Source organism: Sinohyriopsis cumingii, chromosome 5 (genome assembly GCF_028554795.1).
Source record: "Sinohyriopsis cumingii isolate HCF-2022 chromosome 5, ASM2855479v2, whole genome shotgun sequence".
Taxonomy (NCBI): Eukaryota; Metazoa; Mollusca; class Bivalvia; order Unionida; family Unionidae; genus Sinohyriopsis; species Sinohyriopsis cumingii.
The window spans coordinates 35,360,028-35,380,379 of record NC_142965.1 but is presented as its reverse complement, the minus strand read 5'-3'; the positions used below and the strand labels follow the sequence as shown (position 1 = coordinate 35,380,379).

Sequence of the window (20,352 nt, the reverse complement as noted above, 5' to 3'; positions counted from 1 at the left end):
ATTCCAAACTGTCACCATTAAGAGCAGCACATGGGTTACACAAAACTTCTAAGAGTTCTACAATTCCTCTTCACGAAAACAGCTAAAAGTATAATGAATGAGCTGTGTAGTAAATGAGACATGGTTAAGTATGAATACAGTAACATACAATATGCATGCATGTACATAAAAGTGGCTTTGTTACACATTAAATCATTTCTTCAGAACTACTGTACAAGATTATTACTATAATAACCACATTCATACATGAATCAGTGTCGAACAAGCATAATCTCACTAAATTATAAGAACTCGAACATTACTCCTCATTCAGTGCATGCAACATATCATTGAATTGAGTTTTTCTGCCAGTTATAAAAATAGCTAATTTGAAACAGATTATATGCTAGCATGGTGTTATGTGACAGGTCCGACTCTGTATAATTTAGATTAAATTCTGAAACATCCAGTATATAAAACAATTCTGTCACATAAAACAGATAGCAAATAAGAATGCAATTTTATATTTCAAATACCTCAACAGCTATGAGATTGCTCCTCTAAGGTGTATAGTTTCCTGACTTAACTTATATTGTGATGAAACAATGAGAATTTGCTCATTATGTACGCTAGTTGTGGTGAAAGCCCACTGCTGGAGAACTTGAAGTAATTGAGTTTCTCATTAGAGGCACTTTCATGTGCAGCAATGGGTAAATTGAGCTCAGTATTTTAAAATAAGGATCAATAAAACTAAGCCATCTTTGGGAATGCTATAATGTGTCAATGAACCCAAATTACATTTTGTAAAGATATAATGTGTATATATTTTACTACACAAATCCATAACAAGTTCTTATGTAGTTGGTCCTAAATGAAAATGCCACCAATCTGATCTCCAGAATGGCTGCCATAGTAGTCATCTGAAATCCCTTGCTATGGTGGCTTCCTTATGGTCATATATAGACATCTTATTTGCACTTAAAGATTTGTTATGATAACAACTTTGTGAGAAGTAAAATGGTGCTATCCTGAAAATCATGTTGTCACTAGTTTTCTTTAAGGGTTGGTCATTGGATTTTCAGTTGAACATTTCTCACTATCTGTAGTTGGTTCTAAATGAAATGAAAATGATTCCAGTGTGACTTTCTAAAATTTTAAAATCTCATAACAGCTATCTCACTTGAACAGTTAGCTATATATGAACTAACAATTTTATAGGAATAAAGAAACACTCTTCCAGAACAGGTCAAGTTGGGATTCAACATCCAAAATGGTTGCCTTGACTAAAACTATAGCAAATAAATAGCTGGTTAGCAAGACTCTTCTGACTTCCAACATGGCCACTTTGAAAATACTGTGATAATTGCTTCTGTTGAATGAATGGTAGCACTGACTGTGGTTTCCATTAAAACAATTAGTGCAATATTTAATTGGTTCTGCAAAATAATTTTGCAAATCAGACTGCTAACATATCCCCATTTAGATTTAGAAAATTCATGCCTAATTGACCATAAAGGTCAAATCAGAATTTTTTCTTCAATTTTTGAGCTTATGAACAGGAACTTTTTCAACAAGTTTTACCAGACTTTGTCTTTAGTTGTATTCCAGATCAATAAGTTGATGGCACCCAGTCATTGAGTTTAAAGTCAAAGGCCTCAGCTTGAATAACTCTCTCAGGCTATCACTCCACAATCTCCAAAATGATGTGCCATCATGATATGGAGGACACAAGTTAGAACAGGTTGCCCTCCAAGGGGAGGCAGTATGCAAGAGTTGTTGCCCTTCATCCATTTAATATAGACAGAAAGAAAAATTTTCCTCTTTGGGAGGACTGGGTTTGGGAGGTAATAGGGTTTATATTTCTGACATTAATGTGATTGGATAAGTAATCTACGAGAAACTTAATGCTCTAAACAATTTGCTTTTTTTTTGGTGGAGGTCGTGCTCCAGCTCAAGGGAAATCAGTCTTTCATTTTGAAACTGGAGGCTACTTTTGACCCTTCTTTCTGAGGTCATCTTTTGCACCCTCTCCAGGGATTGGAGTAGTACTTGAAACATGTTCAGCCAGTCATAATATGGAGATCTTTTTCATACCTCTTAAAGAAGGAAGTCTCAGACTTTAACCCTCAATCCATTTGGTCATTCACTCTGCCTACAAAGAATTAACCCTTGACCACATGAGACTTTGTTACTTGAAAACTCATGAGGTTAGGACAGTTGCTACCGGCATCATTTGAGAGAAACATTCTCTGATAAAAATTATTCAGGATGTGAGGTATGTGCTTCTGAGATCCCAACAGACTGTTTGACTTAGTGCGACTGTTCCAGTGGCCTAGTGTTTAGAGCATCCACCTTGGATGCGGGAGGTTGCAGGTTCAAACCTCGGCTGAGTGATACCCAAGACTTATTTAAAAAATGGTTAGTGTTAGGACTGGTCGGCCTGGCATCAGGATAATGTGACTGGGTAAGACATCATGCTACATGTCTGTGGCATGATGCCTCCGTGCTAGACATCACTATAAACTGCCACACTGCAGATGTCATAGCAAAATGACTGAAATTTTTTTAAAGCTATGTTAAAAATCCAAATCACACACACACACAAACACACTTGACTTGGTGCAACCTGTATCAGCATTGCAGCAAGCTACTTTCTCAAGTGTTCAGTGGGTTGCTCTGCTTCTTTGCTTGATCTGTGGAAAGCAAGATTTTTTTCTCAAGAAACTCTGTTTTGCAGTGCAATTAATTCTTTGTGTATATTCAGTAATACAGCTGTCCTGCATTATAATGTATTTGTTGGCTTCCATTGATGCCTGATTTATTGAGTAGCAGTATAGCCAGAATGATTGAAAACTTTATGAATGCTTGTGTGTATGTATCCAATCAATGAGTCAGACATATAGTAAAAATTTTGTTTTATATAAACTGAATATATTTTTCCCTTTATGCATTTAATTTTGTCAAATAATATTCTTAAAATGAAATAAAGATATAATACTGATATTCATGTTTTCTTTCAATCCACATTTTCATATATTTGATAGATCAATTAAAGATCAGTGGTTTAATTTTGGTCATGTGACCCATTACTTCATTAGATTATAACAAAGGGCATTTTAATGATGGAGAACAATTTTTACACAATGAAAATACAGGTGTTTCCTCAAACCCCCCCCCCCCCCTTTCTCTTCTTTAACTGTCCTGGAAAAAGTGTAGTTCTGCTCAATTAGTAACTGTTAAATGATGAGATTTGGTGCCAAGCTATCAAAGGTGAGACCACTATTGCCAGCATGGTGTCTTGGCAAGCAGCTGTTATTGCTTTTTTATTGCAAAAACAAAACAGATGATATTAGCTTTGTTTTTTTTTGTTTAGGAGGGCTGGATTTGCAAGATAGTGGCTGTATTATGGCCAGGTAAGTATCATGAAAGAAACATATTTTACTCCAAAATTGATTTCTGTATCAGCATATTGTCATTAATATGGTATTTAATATATGGATGGTATAGAATCTACCTGGCTAAGCTACCTGTATTTTTTAACATTATTTTAATGTGCATTTGTGGTCAGACTGTCTCTCAACTATTTTCAGGTTTGAATGTGGTGCAGCAGCGGTGTCAATTTGTTACCAGTCAGTATAGGCAGAAGGCCATGTCTGCTCTGGACTTCCGCAATAGGTTTGCTGAGAGACCATTTCTTACTCGAGAATTTCTGCATCAGGACCAGATCATTGTAGGTTGATACTGTGAGTGAGTGGTGCAGTATAAAATAGTCTAAAAATTTTGAAAGCAGACTGATGTTGAGAATTATCTTTCTATGAATACAAGATGTTCAGTTTTAGATAGAGTATTTTAAAACTGTTTGCACACTGCTGATTACATAATAATCTATGATCCCAGATTCTGTTCTTGATGGTTCACATATTCCTGTATTGGAGGAGACCAAATTTTTGAACTTATTCCTGATGTAAACAGATTTCCTTTTGCATATTAGAGATTAATGTCAAAAAGTCCGGAATATAGTATTAGTCATGGCAAACAAAGATTGGAGATCATACCAGACAGTCTTGTTCCAACTGTAAAGGATTTTATAAGATCAAAACATGCCTATAGTTTGACTCTGTACCAATCAGCTTGCAGATCTTTACTTGCAAATTGCTTTTGTGTACAAAATAGGGACTTTGACTTCTTCTGGGAAAACTTAACAATTTCCTGTCAGGAAAGCTGCTTTGTTGAGATGTACCATCAATCTATCTTGGAGAAATGAAATTTACTGTTCAGTATACTGTTAGTTTATCCTGTAATCCATCTATACGAGCATATGAATCTGTCTTTGGAGATAAATACCAAACATTGTGTGATTAGAAACCAAATTTATTTCTACATTTTGGCATACAAATTTGTCCTCATCTAAAAGCTGCATAAATAAATCTTGCAAATACACAAAATTATCCATTCTGAAATTCAAAACTAGTTTTGTTAACACAGAAAAGTAGTATTTAATTTTTGTCATTTAAAAGACCTCTTATCTTTCAAAGTAAACTTAATAAAATCAGTCTGTCATGGCAGTATGGTGATGTGGTTGCAGCTGTAATTGCAACATTCGATTGTACCATCTTGAATCCGTTACTAGTTAAAGCTCCCATTTTTACCACAAAAGGTTGTACCTTCACTGAAACCTTTATAATAAAAAAAAATTCATCAGCTTTGGAATTTACTTTTGACAAAAAAGGACCAAGCGAAACCTGAAATTTGACAACCAGTTATGTACAGGGTTCCCACACTACCGGGATATCGCAAAAAAGTTGGGAGAAATAGTTGTTTACTTGACCGTAAAAAGTCCTTGAATTTCGCAAATATTGAAAAAGTCCCAGAAATTTTCTGCCACCACTTCATGCCCAAAACAGTCATGTAATTGGGTCGTAATCAAACTGATCATGATTTCAACTTATCGAGTTCTAACCAGAATATTCGGAGGGTGCACTACGGATCATTTGATTGCTTGCAGTAAACATGTATGCTGAATCAATCCAAATGCCCAGTGGATTAGATTCATCTAGTAGACTTTTATTTTCAAAGTCAGCGCAATATCCATATCTTTCCTTACATGAAAGGTATGAAACCCAGTCTAGCATCACATGGTGGTGGCAAAGCATAGCTGCTTACCAGATAGCCTAACAAACTTTAAATGTTTAAATATGAAAATTACTTATTTTCTCAGAAATTGTATTAAAATTGTTATATCTTTAATCTGCTGAAAGGCTAGAAAAACTATGTTGTTGATGAAATGTGACCTGTTACTCGCGATTTGCATTGCTAGTCACAAGAGTACACAAATCTAACATCCAACATTTTCAAATGTTGTAGAGAAAAAACTATAAAAAAATATTAAATGAAAGTCGTATACTGGTTGTAATAAAAATACAAAAACAAAAGAACACAAGATTCTCCATATTTATATATATTCTGAGAACAACTTCTGGAGTTTTGTTGTATCACGTGACTACCATGTTTACATGTGATCTCTGCTTGATAAATCAAACTGAACAGATTGGTGGTTTTTACGAAAAGTATCTGACTCTCATTTAATATAATTGAACTTCTGAATAATAACATTATAAAGGAGTTGGTTGTTGATATCACATGATTATTGGACTTCCGATGTCATTATTTGAGATTTGTGAAGTCATGTGACTAGTAATGCAAATGGCGAGTACTGTGTCAGTTTCATCTACGCCATAGTTTCGTCTTGTCTGTCAGTGGATTAACGACATAAAGATTATAATACTTGCCATTTCTGAGAAAATAAATCATTTTCCGATCAATTTTATGCAGGTATGAGTCGATATAACATAAGTTTAAATTTTCTAGGCCCGCTGGTAAGTGACTACCATATGTCGCTACCCCACGGTGGAGGCAAATTCCAAATTTTCGATATGCAGTTGCAATGACTCCACACCCCAACCTAAATGTCCAAATATGAAAAATAGGTCGGGAATATTTGGAGGAAACAGACTGCTATTTGTTTTAAGCCGGATTTGTAGTCCAAATTGTTGAATCTCAGAGCTGAAATGACAAATTGTCATCCCTTGTATTATATATTAAAAAAACGATATGAGCCCCTGTATCATTACAGGTTTGAGGACTGGTTTAACGAGTTACATGAAGACATGTTGATTTTACAGAAAATTCAGTCCTTGTTTATACAACAGTATATAATTTTGAAGTCAAAATTTAAATCAACCCTTTTGAAAATGTTTTTTAAATGATGGATTTTTAACCAGATCATCTTAAGGAGATTAGGTTGTTTGAAAATCTTGTTTGGGATTTTATTGGCACAGATAAATTCAGGGTTAAACTCTTTTCGTTACAAGACAAGATTCTAATTATTTGCATTCATTTTTATTTTTTTATACTGTAATAGGAAATGTTACTTTCTTTGAGATGCATATATATATATATTGCTATAGAATTCTTTAGCATTAAAGGTTTGAAAGGAAACAAAACATAATTTATGTTCATTATGTTGTTCCCACTTAGTAACATAATTCAGGAAAATAAAGTTAGAATTTTTATTCTGTACAATGAAGTGACTTTACATGCAGATTTATAGGAATATAATCAAACTTGTTTTGTGTGATACATTTTGTGGTTTTGTACACGATCATTTTTTCTGACTTCGATGTTTTTGGAGAGTCTTGAAAGAGAAACATCTTTAGATTTAGAAAATGCATGTCTTGTATTCTAAAATGTTCTTTAATTCCATTCAGTGATGGTCATATGTGAACCTTGAAAAAAGTAATTTCATTGTGTAAAAACCCTGGAAATGACCTGGAAATTTATCTTTAGAAAAGCGAGGGAACCATGTATGTAGAGAAGTTTGGTTTCAGATGAAATTTAGAAACATTTTTCACTGCTGTTGGTTGCCCAGTCACATTGGTAATAATGATAAAGAAAGGTAACATAAAGCAACCAAAGCTGCCATGCAGTAATGTTTTGGAATGGCAGTTTCCCTAAACTGACTTCCAATATTTTATAAATTGGCATGTTCTGTATACGCGGCAGAAATGTGGAATAAAACATAAACAAGCTTCAGAAGATCAAATCATAATTTGCAGAGTGTTACCCACTTGCAGTACAAATTGCAAAGATGAGCCACTCATTTATGTCACATACATGACCCATGCATACCAACTGAAGCATTAACTCAGGCTAAAAGTACATACATTGCCAGTGTTTACTGATATTAGAACACATATTTGTTGTGTGTTACATTCTGCTACATTAGGGACATTTAGTGAAGCCCAGTTTCAGTTGGTGGCTTCAGAATATTTTTTTAAGATCATGTTTGCTCATCATATCTTTAACATACTGGATCATCAGAACCATAATTTTACCCTTACTAGATATCTTGATCACATAAAAGCTTGACATTGTCTTTATGTTCATTTAAGCATATTAAGTACAGTGTGACCCTGCAGTAACACAATGGTTGGGGTCCATAGAACCTGGGCATGTTATTCACCAAACCATGTTATAACCAACCATGTTAGTCAGTTGAAGAAAATGATGGCTGTACCAAAAAAATGGCTGGGAGTAATTAAAATGGGTGCAAAAATAATGCTTCATTGGCATAGTTACTGTCTTAAATCACAGCATATTAAATTAGAAACACACATGTAAAGAAAACAAGGATTGCATATGTATTTTACTTTATTCAGAGAATCAGGCATTGGTACATATACATGTACACTTTATGTATACATGTCTTATTGTTGTTGTTGTTGTGGGGTTTAATGCCATTTTTCAGCACACGATAGACTGTACATAGCAGCCAGTATTAATGGTGGAGGAAGAAGCCTGGAAAACACCAGAAAGAACCACCGACCCACGAGAAGCTACTGGCAAACTTTCTCACATACCCACATTGGCCAAATCTGAGACTCAAAGCCATGCAGACAAAGGTGAGATGGCAGTGATCCGTAATGGATTGGGCTTTAGACCACTCGGCCACTCGGGGCCCCTACATGTCTAATATATAGCATTAATGGAGTATTAACACCACATACTCGCCCACTGATCCCATCACGTGCAGTGAAACCACAATAAATGTAATTCCCTCAAAAATATGCTCACAAATTTTAAAATAGTAAAGTTGCCACCGATCATTATTTATCTGAATTTAGTGGGGGGTAAAAAGCAAACTTGTGTGATGAAAGATGAAGCACATTTATGGTTCAGTATGTCCCAAGATCAATTAACAGTGCATAAATTTTATACTGCTAAACTTTTCTTCACTGCAAATCACAATACTTTATTGGTTTTTTTTAAATACTGGTTGATTTTCAGCTGCTTTCTGTTACTGTCACGTGTGCTCTTGGCAAAGATAATTGTGTGTGTTTAACACCAGTCTTAATCCTGTCAAGGGCTTAAATCTTCTTTTTAGTGGTTAAAGCTTTATGTTTCTTTGTAGTGTTATCCATTGTAAATGACATCTAATTAATGATTTTATATCTGTTCATTTGAATGACTGCAGCAAGAATAATTGTTAATCAACAGTGGGGTCATTTTTATAGGGCATGGATGATGCTTTTCACTGGGCAGCTGATTGCATCTAACAATACCACCAAACCACATGCACGTGTTGGCAGCTTTAGATTATTGATTGACTTTGATGATTAGTAGTGTACACCACTCCCGCGATAACTCGCGCCCTGATAACTTGCAAACCCACTTATAAAGCAGAGTCAGGCATGGATCCCATTTTCTGTACCAGAAAATACCATGAAAACTGATCCCTATTACTTAAATTAAAGAAAATCGTTATCAAAATTGGTAATTGAAACATTGATATATTGCTCGTTTTATGGTTGAAAATGGTATATAGGACCTGGAAATTTTAATCAACATTTTGACATTAGCGAGTTTTAATAACTCATATAATTGGTTTGATTTTCTTTCCAAACAACATTCTTAGTACACTGTAAGTAAAGATATTCAAGGAAATTTTGATCAATGAAAATATAACTTAATGCCTAATCTAGGCAGTACATTAATATTTAAATTCCAATTAAACAAATTTTATTAAGTGAAATTTGCGTTTTAATTCCTTCATTTAAGTGTAATCATCATAAATGCAATAATAATTTAAATGTAAAATGTGTCAATCTACTGTATCGGCTATGTCCGCAAGCATTTCCCTGAGAACCTAGTTAAGTGCTGACCCTGTTTTGATAACTGACATGAGGAAGTACTTGTTGTATTATTGCACTGAAATAAAATCTGGCCTCCTTTGTATTATCAAATTAAATATGTCTTTTGCATCAAATATAGGAGGTGGAATAAAAGAAAAGTTAAAAGGCATGAAAATCCTACATACTTAAAATCTAAGGGCCCTGGTCGTATGTTGGGTGAACTCACTTCATTTGATCAATCGAATACTGTTATAAATGTTATTGTGTATATAACATAATTAAACTACCTTAAATTAACCAACTAATTTATAACTGTGATCAAAGATAGCAAGGGAACCAAGCTAAATGAATACTTCGTAAAACAAAGATCTTGGTCTCACAGATATGGACCATTTGGGGCAAGTGAGTGTCAGAGAATTTCTGAACAGGCACTTAGAGATATCCTTAAGGATGACAAGAAGTTTCACTGTTACTTCCAATGAAATCAATACATCAAAATTGTACTAATTGAACAAATCAAAAATTGAGTTTTGACATAGATGATTGTCTCACAAAATAAACGAACAAATATGCAGAGATTGTTCAAGAAATGCTTGCATACATAATGCATTCTAGACAAACACAAAGAAGACTTAATGGCTTTCTTGTTCTTGGATCAGTATTAATACGATTAACACTTATGAGCTGACATCTTTCAGCAATAAAATAAGATCAAAGTTATCAAAAGGCCCTGTCATTTTTCAGATACTCAAATTTCCAATGTTTATTTTAGCACAAAACTTGAAGAAATCGGTGAAATTTAAGAATTTCAGGAGCTACACAAAGATCATTTTATTTTCAAATTCATATGCATTCTCTTTCCCAAAATGAATATAAACTTTTTATACATTACTTTTCATACTAAAGAAGAAAAATAAAATTGTGTACAAAAAAAATACATGTGTATGAAATTTCAGGAGCCATACCATAATTGTGTTATATTCAAAGTCATATGCAATCTCTTCCCCAAAATGATAATAAACATTTTACACATTATTTGTCTCCTTTAAAGAAGAAAATATATTTTTTTCATGTATGAGAAAAATACATGCATATGAAATATTGGGAGCCATGCCACAATCATGTTATATCTGAATTCATGTTATAGCAGAGCGGGTTCACACTGTATTCAACTTCTTTGGCATATGTGCACCATTGAAGGGCTGATACATTAACAGACAGCTTCACTATTTTTGTAGCAGTGTATATATGTTCCTTCCTTACTTGAATATAATTTTGTGAATAGTAGTTTGGATAGTTGACAATACATACCCATAATGACTGATAAACACATTTTGAGTTCAAGATTTGTCTGTCATGTTATGCTTGAAGTCACAGTCCTGGAACAGATTTTGTGGTAAGGAAGAAGCTTATTGATTTTGGGGTGAAAAGGTCAGTTCACTAGAACTGAATGAATGCAGTGGTTCCACACAATAATATTGGTTCTGCATCACACATCAGGACCATACATTTTTGGATAACTTGCATTTGTTGTAAGGAAGAAACTTAACAATATTGGGTCAGAGGGTCAAAGGATAAGGTCATTGTGACAGAAGAAATATGTTTCTTGCATGAAAGTTTAAATTCATAACTTTGTACCATCTCCAGAGTTTGGGGATGACTTGCATGTTGGATAAGAAATAACCTTTTTGATTTTGGGGTCAGAAGATCAATGATCATGGTCACTATGAAGAAAAGAAAGTGGTTTGTGCATAACTGTATTTCTAGACATACGTTCACTAAAGTTTTTGGAGGCCTTGGCACTTAAGTTATGGGCAAGGCCTGATTTATGGATCAAAAGTCTAAGGTCAAGAGATAAAAATGGTTTCTGCAGAATAACCATTATTTTGGAGTAAGTTCCTTGATCAATCTTTGTAGATGGATTGCATATAGGATGATAAAGAACCTATAATGTCTAGGGTCTAGAGGTCTGAGGTCATGATGGATTGCATATAGGATGATAAAGCACCTAATGTCTAGGGTCTAGAGGTCTAAGGTCATGATGGATTGCATATAGGATGATAAAGAAACTGTAATGTCTAGGGTCTAGAGGTCTGAGGTTATGATGGATTGCATATAGGATGATAAAGAACCTATAATGTCTAGGGTCTAGAGGTCTAAGGTCATGATGGATTGCATATAGGATGATAAAGAACCTATAATGTCTAGGGTCTAGAGGTCTAAGGTCATGATGGATTGCATATAGGATGATAAAGAACCTATACTGTCTACAGTCTAGAGGTCTAAGGTCATGATGGATTGCATATAGGATGATAAAGCACCTAATTTCTAGGGTCTAGAGGTCTAAGGTCATGATGGATTGCATATAGGATGATAAAGAACCTATAATGTCTAGGGTCTAGAGGTCTGAGGTTATGATGGATTGCATATAGGATGATAAAGAACCTATAATGTCTAGGGTCTAGAGGTCTAAGGTCATGATGGATTGCATATAGGATGATAAAGAACCTATAATGTCTAGGGTCTAGAGGTCTAAGGTCATGATGGATTGCATATAGGATGATAAAGAACCTATAATGTCTAGGGTCTAGAGGTCTAAGGTCATGATGGATTGCATATAGGATGATAAAGAACCTATACTGTCTACGGTCTAGAGGTCTAAGGTCATGATGGATTGCATGTAGGATGATAAAGCACCTAATTTCTAGGGTCTAGAGGTCTAAGGTCATGATGGATTGCATATAGGATGATAAAGAACCTATAATGTCTAGGGTCTAGAGGTCTGAGGTTATGATGGATTGCATATAGGATGATAAAGAACCTATAATGTCTAGGGTCTAGAGGTCTAAGGTCATGATGGATTGCATATAGGATGATAAAGAACCTATAATGTCTAGGGTCTAGAGGTCTAAGGTCATGATGGATTGCATATAGGATGATAAAGAACCTATAATGTCTAGGGTCTAGAGGTCTAAGGTCATGATGGATTGCATATAGGATGATAAAGAACCTATAATGTCTAGGGTCTAGAGGTCTAAGGTCATGATGGATTGCATATAGGATGATAAAGCACCTAATGTCTAGGGTCTAGAGGTCTAAGGTCATGATGGATTGCATATAGGATGATAAAGAAACTGTAATGTCTAGGGTCTAGAGGTCTGAGGTTATGATGGATTGCATATAGGATGATAAAGAACCTATAATGTCTAGGGTCTAGAGGTCTAAGGTCATGATGGATTGCATATAGGATGATAAAGAACCTATAATGTCTAGGGTCTAGAGGTCTAAGGTCATGATGGATTGCATATAGGATGATAAAGAACCTATAATGTCTAGGGTCTAGAGGTCTAAGGTCATGATGGATTGCATATAGGATGATAAAGAACCTATAATGTCTAGGGTCTAGAGGTCTAAGGTCATGATGGATTGCATATAGGATGATAAAGAACCTATAATGTCTAGGGTCTAGAGGTCTAAGGTCATGATGGATTGCATATAGGATGATAAAGAACCTATAAGGTCTAGGGTCTAGAGGTCTGAGGTCATGATGGATTGCATATAGGATGATAAAGAACCTATAATGTCTAGAGGTTTGTTGTCATGATCATGATACATCTGATAAGAAAATAAAGGTTTCTACATGGTGTATAACTGTGTGCAGAACTGCATGCCTTGACCAATGTCAAGGTCATTAAAATCATGGTTGGTAATCTAAAGAGTCACTAGTTTCTACATGAATGACTGTTAATCACTGGGCAAGCATATTCATGGTCCTCTTCATTGCTTTTATGTTCATATTGTGTGCCTTTTGTGATACCTTAAATATAAAATAAATATAAATATACTCAGCACTATATAGAAAAGATTGTGCTGATGTGCCATTAAACCCACTGAATTTATTCATATATAATCATTCATATATGCATATATACCTGAGATCTTAAATTTTTACCCATGCAATAGGGATATCTCCTGGTTTTGCTAAACTTATTTTTCCTATCTCAGTCTGGTTATCTCAGACCTGTTGTCTCATTCATGGTGTCCATGGGCTAGGAATTACTTTTAAAAAGAAACCTTTGATGTCTTCTGCTGTACCTGATGGAGTTGTTATATAATTCAAAAACAACAACAACATATATATACAGCAAAAATTAATTTACTCATAAACCAACTTAAGTCTCACCAACTTTGAAAACACGATACAAAACATGCTGACACACAAGGAATTCCTTTTCTTCAGTCTAAACCCCAACATAGATTCTATTAATCCCAGTATTTTCTTAAACATGTCCAGCAGATCAAAGATTTTGACTGGTACGTAATCTGACTAGCCAGATCTCTCTCACAGGATGTCTAGAATATTATATCAGATTGACTTTGATTTTTTTATTATTTAAACTGTAAAATAAACACTGTTATGAATAAAATTAAAATGTCAGTATGACTAGTTTACAGATATTTTCACTTTTCAGTTTATAAATGTGTCACCGACTTTGCTTAATTCAGAGATGACTGAGTCAAGTTTACGCATTGTTTCTTTGTTAGACAACTATATGAGTTGTTGATGACTAAGTTGGTTTGGTGATTATATTTTCCCAATTGTTTAAATGCTATATAGCCTAAAAGCTCAAAACAAAAGGCGTGAAAGCTTGTCTTCTGAACTTCTCAAAAAACCTATAATTGAATGATTGTCCCTGGTTCTGTACTAAACATCAGTCCCACACACCTTGTTTTCTTCTGTGTCATGGTGTACCATCACTTGATGCCTTTAGAATAAAGTATATGGAACCTGCACCCATATTTGAAACTTTTTTGTTTTTCTCCAAGACTTGCATGGGATTCAGATGAAGTAAGGCTACTATCAAACTATATTGGAAATGACAGTCAATTTAGAGAGTCAATTTAGAGTTGTGTATTTTCGAGGTAGTAAGTGCATTTCTTGTTGATTATTAATTAATTTTCAAAAACAGTTGAGTGGAATAAAATACTGTTGTTTGGTGAGACTCTTCAGTATAGTATTTTAAAGATGGTGTTTGCATGTAAATAATTAGTTTGAGATGAAACTAGTGAATCGTGAAAAGATAACACTAATTCTAAATCATCAGCTGTCATTTTTTGTTACATTTACTAATTAAATATAACAGTCTTATTGGTCACAAACATGTCTTATCTCAATTTTATAAGTTGTTTTATATATTAAATTTCCCATTTTCAGGAGAAAAGATCAGGCAGTAGCCATCAGGATGCATACATATGTACCTACATACTTTTTAGAATGCGGTAGAGGAGATGTTCATAAGTTTATTAAAGATGTTTTAGAGCAAATTACTGATATAAATAATTTAAAAAGAAAGTTTTAGAGGGTGCCAGCCTTCACTATCCGTTTTAAAAAAAAAATACCATCTCTATTAATATTGGGAGGGGGTATAGCATTTTAACCCATTCATGTCTTAATATGATGATTTGTTTGTTTCTTATTCCCTCAGTATCTAGGACCCTATTTCACCTATACTTGTGAAAATAAGTATATGGATACATATCAATGAAAGGAACACAACCATATCCAAACTAGGTCAGTCTGATCCACCTTTCAAGCTTGAGTTACTTATGTATTGTTAGCTATTGTTGCTCCTTCAATATCTTGGACTGTATTTCACCTTTATGCATGAATATTGGTGTGTGGATGCATCTTACTGAGCATAACTCAAGTATACCAACACCATGTCAATATGACCAAATATTCACACTAGAGCTAATTTTTTAAATTTCATTTTATAGCTGTTTGTTAATCCTCAATATCAAACACCCTATTTCACCTACACTCATGAAACATGGAGGCATATCATGGTGAGTAATCCTACCAATGCACAGCACAATCACTGCAAATTAATTTTCACACTTGTGTTTTCCAATTGTTACAGCTTCAATATCTTGCATCCTATTTCGCTTACATGCATGTAACTTGGAATGTTGAGGCATCTTATGGAGGATAACACCACCATACAAATATTAGGTCATTCTGAACTAATCTTCATGCCTGAGTGGTTGTTTTATATTTATCTATTCATTACACTATCTTGAACTCTATTTCACCTAAGCTTCTTAAAAATGGCATATAAGTGCTTCTCAAGGAGAATAAGGCAACCATACCAAAAGAATTTTTCTTTGTACGAGTAAATATAGTCTGCTACTCAAAACATACTTGTCTTTGAAGATGGAATTAGTGTTTGAGTAAACAACTTGTTATGCTTTCAGGCTTTGTATGCAAAAATCACATCAACGGCCTGGGCAAAATCATTAGAGGATAGCAATATTGAAAAATTGCCAGATGGGAGTGTGCGAATCACTTCTGAGGACAATTATGCCAGTGTAATTTTATCTCCACATAAGCGAGACTTCACAGTGTGTTTCTTGTCCTTACTTAGTCCAGAGAAAAATAGTGATAGAAGTAGATTTACATCACACAAGAAAAGGACAAAAGACCTTGTAAATTCAGACTCTGTTTCAAAGCAAGTCAGCACATCTGGAGATTCATCAGAAGATAAAGGAAAACTTGTAATATTACGAGAAGAGCTCAACATTTCTCCAATAACACAGGCAAGCTCTGCAAACAGTCCTAGTGGTTTAAGCCAGGCAAGTGGTAGTCCAATCACTCCACAGATTCACCAGCCAGGAGCCAACAACAGATATATGCTTTTCTCCACACCTACAAGGGGTCTTGAGGCATGCGAATTACCTGTGGACTCGGAGGACCCTGTGTGTACTCCTTATGGTAAAACTGCTGTTTTTAGAGATTATAGGCAAGAGAGGCATGGAGACAGGATAAATGGTGCTGACTTGGATGAAGAGGCTGATGTTTCTGTACAGAAGTCCTATGTGTCAGCTTTTGGTCATGAAAGTAAAGGTGAAAAGAAGCAAACAGTTATGGGTCAAGGCCAGGGAGATAATCAAAGTGATATTGGAGATAATGTTGAAGGGGGATATAATTTTGTTGGCAGGGATCATTGGCAGGAGGAAAACAATATCATTGGAAGGGAAAATCATCAAGGCTGCAAGGAATATAAACATTGTGATGTGAGAGAAAGTGCAAATTCTTTACAGAAGTCATTGCATCACAGTTCAAGGGAAACAACTCTTACTGGAATTTCACAGACTAGTGTTGTCAGTAGAAGTTCTGGTCAACACAGTGGTTCAGACACAAGTCAGGAAACAACACAGCAATTGTATTGCTGGGTTACTAAACATATCTCATGTGATGAGTGCCCTTTGGCCTGGAGTCATGTTGTCAGGTTGGCACTAGAGGCAAAAGATCAACCAGATCAGCTGGCTAAAGGTAACTGGAAGGGTTTTAGTTTATTTTGATCTTTGTGTATGTTTAATATGACTTCCATCTCTAAACATAACTTTTTTATCTTGTTATTAGTCTGTCCATTTTTTGTTGTTGCTGTATTCAGCAACCTGGAATTTTATTTTCTGTAAATTGTACTATTGTATTTGTTTAACATGAAAATGCTTTTCAACCTGTTTTTAAGAAGAAACCTTTTTCACAGTTGCATTGAAGATAACTTAGTAATATTGAGATTTATTCAAATTTGTCTGTCCTTACTGCTTACAGTGGGCCATTTTGATTTGGTCATGTCTGTCTGTCCTGAAAAGTTTGCTTGGAAGATTGCACAAAAATCAGTGACTTTACATGTATGAAATTTTGCAAGCTTATAAGTAATGGTATATAAGTGACCATTGCAATAATTTTTCAACTGTTTACTCATCTTTAGTTTAACTGGTCTGTGTAATGGTGTTGTGCCTGTTGTCCATTTGCTAGGATTTTAATTATTACTGTTTCATATGATCTACTTGGAGGAAAGGCAAGATACTTGTCACATAGTTTATGAATTCTGAAGTCTAATTGCAGATTGTGCTTCTTGGACAGTTGCCTTTTTGAAAATCTATGATTTGGCTACCTGACTGCATTCAACTTGTTGACAAAGTGACCATGATGAAAATCTTGTTACTACTACACCTCCTGAATGAATGGTCATATTGCCACTGGCAGAAGTAGAACAAATTTGAAAATCCATGGTTGCCCCTAGGCAAGCAGTTTTTGAGAACTGGTTGCCCAGCAGAATTTTTTGGGTGCCAGGTCAATTACTGGTGTTAAAACCAATATTGCTATAATTTTGATATATACTTATTGAGCTAAATATTATTTTGTTATATTTGTAATGTGAAGCTGAATCTCAAAAGACTGTAAACCAGACTTATTTACTTCTCAGACCACCACTTAGTGCCATAGACATAAAAATCCCTATTAGGATTAACTATTCTGTATTTAACTTTAGGAATCATAGAGATGCATGTTCTTTTCAAAGCTTCATATTGTGTGTCTGTTATGAAAATGTGCACAATGCCACTAATGTCATAACAGAAATGTCTTGTCTTGCTTTATCAGTAATACAACATTTACTGCTTTGAAGTCTCTGTGAAGTTATAAAAGATAATCAGGATGATTGAGATCTTTGTATTTTTCATTTATGAAGTTGTTTTTCTCAATGGCAAGCTGTGTAAATCTGTTTACTAAGTCATCTTTAATTAATTTCTAAAGAATCAGCTATTTTCTTGTGACCTCGTGATTAAGTAATCTTCGTGTTTTTCAAAAGCAAGATTCATCCTCCTGGATTATGAATGATGTTGATATTTAAGAAATAAAAGTGTTGTTAATCTAGATTTGTGTGTCTAACATACTTTTGTGAGAAGGACTAGTGAAGATTCAGCAGGACTAGTAAATTTCATAATGTACTACTAATTCTTCTGGCCACAAGGAAATTTTTGTTACATTCTAGGCCTGCTTAACTGACATTGGGTCATATCACTGCTTGGATTTTTTCTTGACTTATTGAGCTTACAAATACAGTTTTTTTTCCCCAGACATGTTATTGTTTATTTTTCATCGTGCAAATTGATAGTCAGCACTCTAACATTGATTTCCAGGGAACAAGTCTTTAGTTGTGGTTTTTATCAATAATAACTTGTGACAGGGTCCTTGCTAAGGGTTGATTCAAATGAAATAGTTGCCTCTGAATCAGTAATGTTGCCTAAACATGCCCTAAATGTGATGTTCACTTCCCTTGCCTTAATATTATGCTGTTCCTCCCTCTGTTTTTTTCTCTTTCTCGAAACAATACAATAATAAACAAACTAAAAATGTTGAATTTTTTGTCAGTTTCTCTTTCAAACAAGATGGGGGAATTAGAAGAAGAAATTATATGCCTTATGGTCAGTTTTGGTGCTTATTTGACAGTCATGAATACCAGAAACTACACTGCAATCTACAGAATTCATGTTTAAAAAAAATAATTTTTTATGATCTCACAATAACTTGAGTAAAAAGTTCCATTCTCATAGCCAAGCTGGAAATGAATTATGAATCAGTGTGTATGTGTATATATATATATATATATATATATATATATATATATATATATATATATATATATATATATATATATATATGTATATATATATATATATATATATATATATATATGTACATTACTAATAAAATAATTCTTTCTGTCCAGTATTAAATCCAATATACTTATGAAAGAGAACTTCTGCTATGAAAATAGCTGCCAATTTTTTTTTTTTATTGTAACATTTTCAGGGTTTTTATATCTACAAAAACTGTTGGGGCCCCGAGTGGCCGAGTGGTCTAAAGCGCTCTCTGTTACGGATCACGGCCATCTCACCTCTGTCAGCGTGGGTTTGAGTCTAGGATTCGGCCAATGTGGGTATGTGAGAAAGCTTGCCAGTAGCTTCTCATGGGTCGGTGGTTCTTTCCGGGGTTTTCCTGGGTTCTTCTTCCACCATTAATACTGGCCGCCATGTATAGCCTATCGTGTGCTGAAAAATGGCATTAAACCCTACAACAACAACAACAACTGTTGAAGCAAAATTAGTAACAGGTTTAAATTTGTACTAAGTTTTACATAGTATTTCATCATCTGGCATGAAAAAAAATGCAAAACCTTGAGTTTAAAGTGACTGTTTTGAAGAATATGAATTTTAAACTTTCTGTACTCTCTTCTCCCTATTTTCACCATATTGTTTCTGTTCTGGCTAGGGATAAATCACATAACCTAAATATTTGAGTCCAGCATGCACTATGTTGTGAATGTGATGACACCAGCAGGTATGAAAAGGGGTTAATCTAGCCCAGTTTTTGGATATATCTGAAGAGCACCTTGAATGATACCAGTTAAGTAATTTGTTTGGGTTTGTTTTTATATTATCTTTACATGAGCATATTAACTCAAAATTTATCCAGCTGGACTTTTGACAAAGCATTGTAAGCATTATTAAGCAAAAAACCACATGAAGTAGACAAATTATATTTGATTGGCTTATTTGTATTGTGTAGATGACTTGAGTAGATTTTCTACCAATTACAGCACATTTTCAGTTATGATTAAAGAAAAATGTACATCTTGCATGGATATAGACTTACTTTTGTTAATGAAAACCTTGGTAGCACAATTAGGCAGGAACCACTGGAAGCAAACATAAAATTTGGCATGCATATAAAGATGACCTGATTAGATTTCAGGCCATTATAGCAGCATTTCACATTTTTTCTGCATTATGGAGCTTTTGGGGATTTTTACTTTTTAATTTGCAATAACTGGGGGTGGGGGGCATGCTTGTTTTGCAATACAACTCTAGTCTTTTATTACTGTGTAGTTTGCTACTGTAACTGTGCATATTTTCAGGAAAGCAAAATGAACAGAAAAGAAAACAAGATGAGGGCCTGGGATATCCTGCCAAGGTAAACAAGGACCAGTGTGTACATTCAGTTATTCCCCAACCATTACCTTTAACCTGCACTGGACAACATCTCCACAAACAGCAAAACAAACAGGTCTTTGAAGATGGAATAAACCCCATGGAGGACCCCACAACCTTTAGACAGGGTAGGCTCAAGGTCATGCTCATTGAAGGAGTGGTTTTCAGGTATCTACCTAACACGATTGATTTTTATTTTCTTAGTGCTGCCATTGCTTGCAGAAGAGAGGTGGAGCATTTTGATTTGGTCCTAAACTGTTCTTATGTTTGTCCATCCTTCCTGAGATGCTTGTTCGCAAAACCACTCAGTGCCACTCAGCATCACTCAATGCAGACAAATGAA

General features: G+C 34.6%; 1 protein-coding gene across 1 annotated transcript in view; it reads left to right on the top strand.

The window, feature by feature from the left end:
* LOC149798930 (uncharacterized protein C5orf34-like) overlaps positions 1–20,352 on the top strand; it is a 78,374-nt gene that overhangs the window by 18,778 nt on the left and 39,244 nt on the right. Inside the window, exons 3-5 of the mRNA XM_089957843.1 lie at positions 3,570–3,709; positions 15,426–16,503; positions 19,937–20,177. Coding sequence (XP_089813969.1) covers positions 3,570–3,709; positions 15,426–16,503; positions 19,937–20,177 — 1,459 coding nt within the window. The remainder of the gene's footprint in view (positions 1–3,569; positions 3,710–15,425; positions 16,504–19,936; positions 20,178–20,352) is intronic.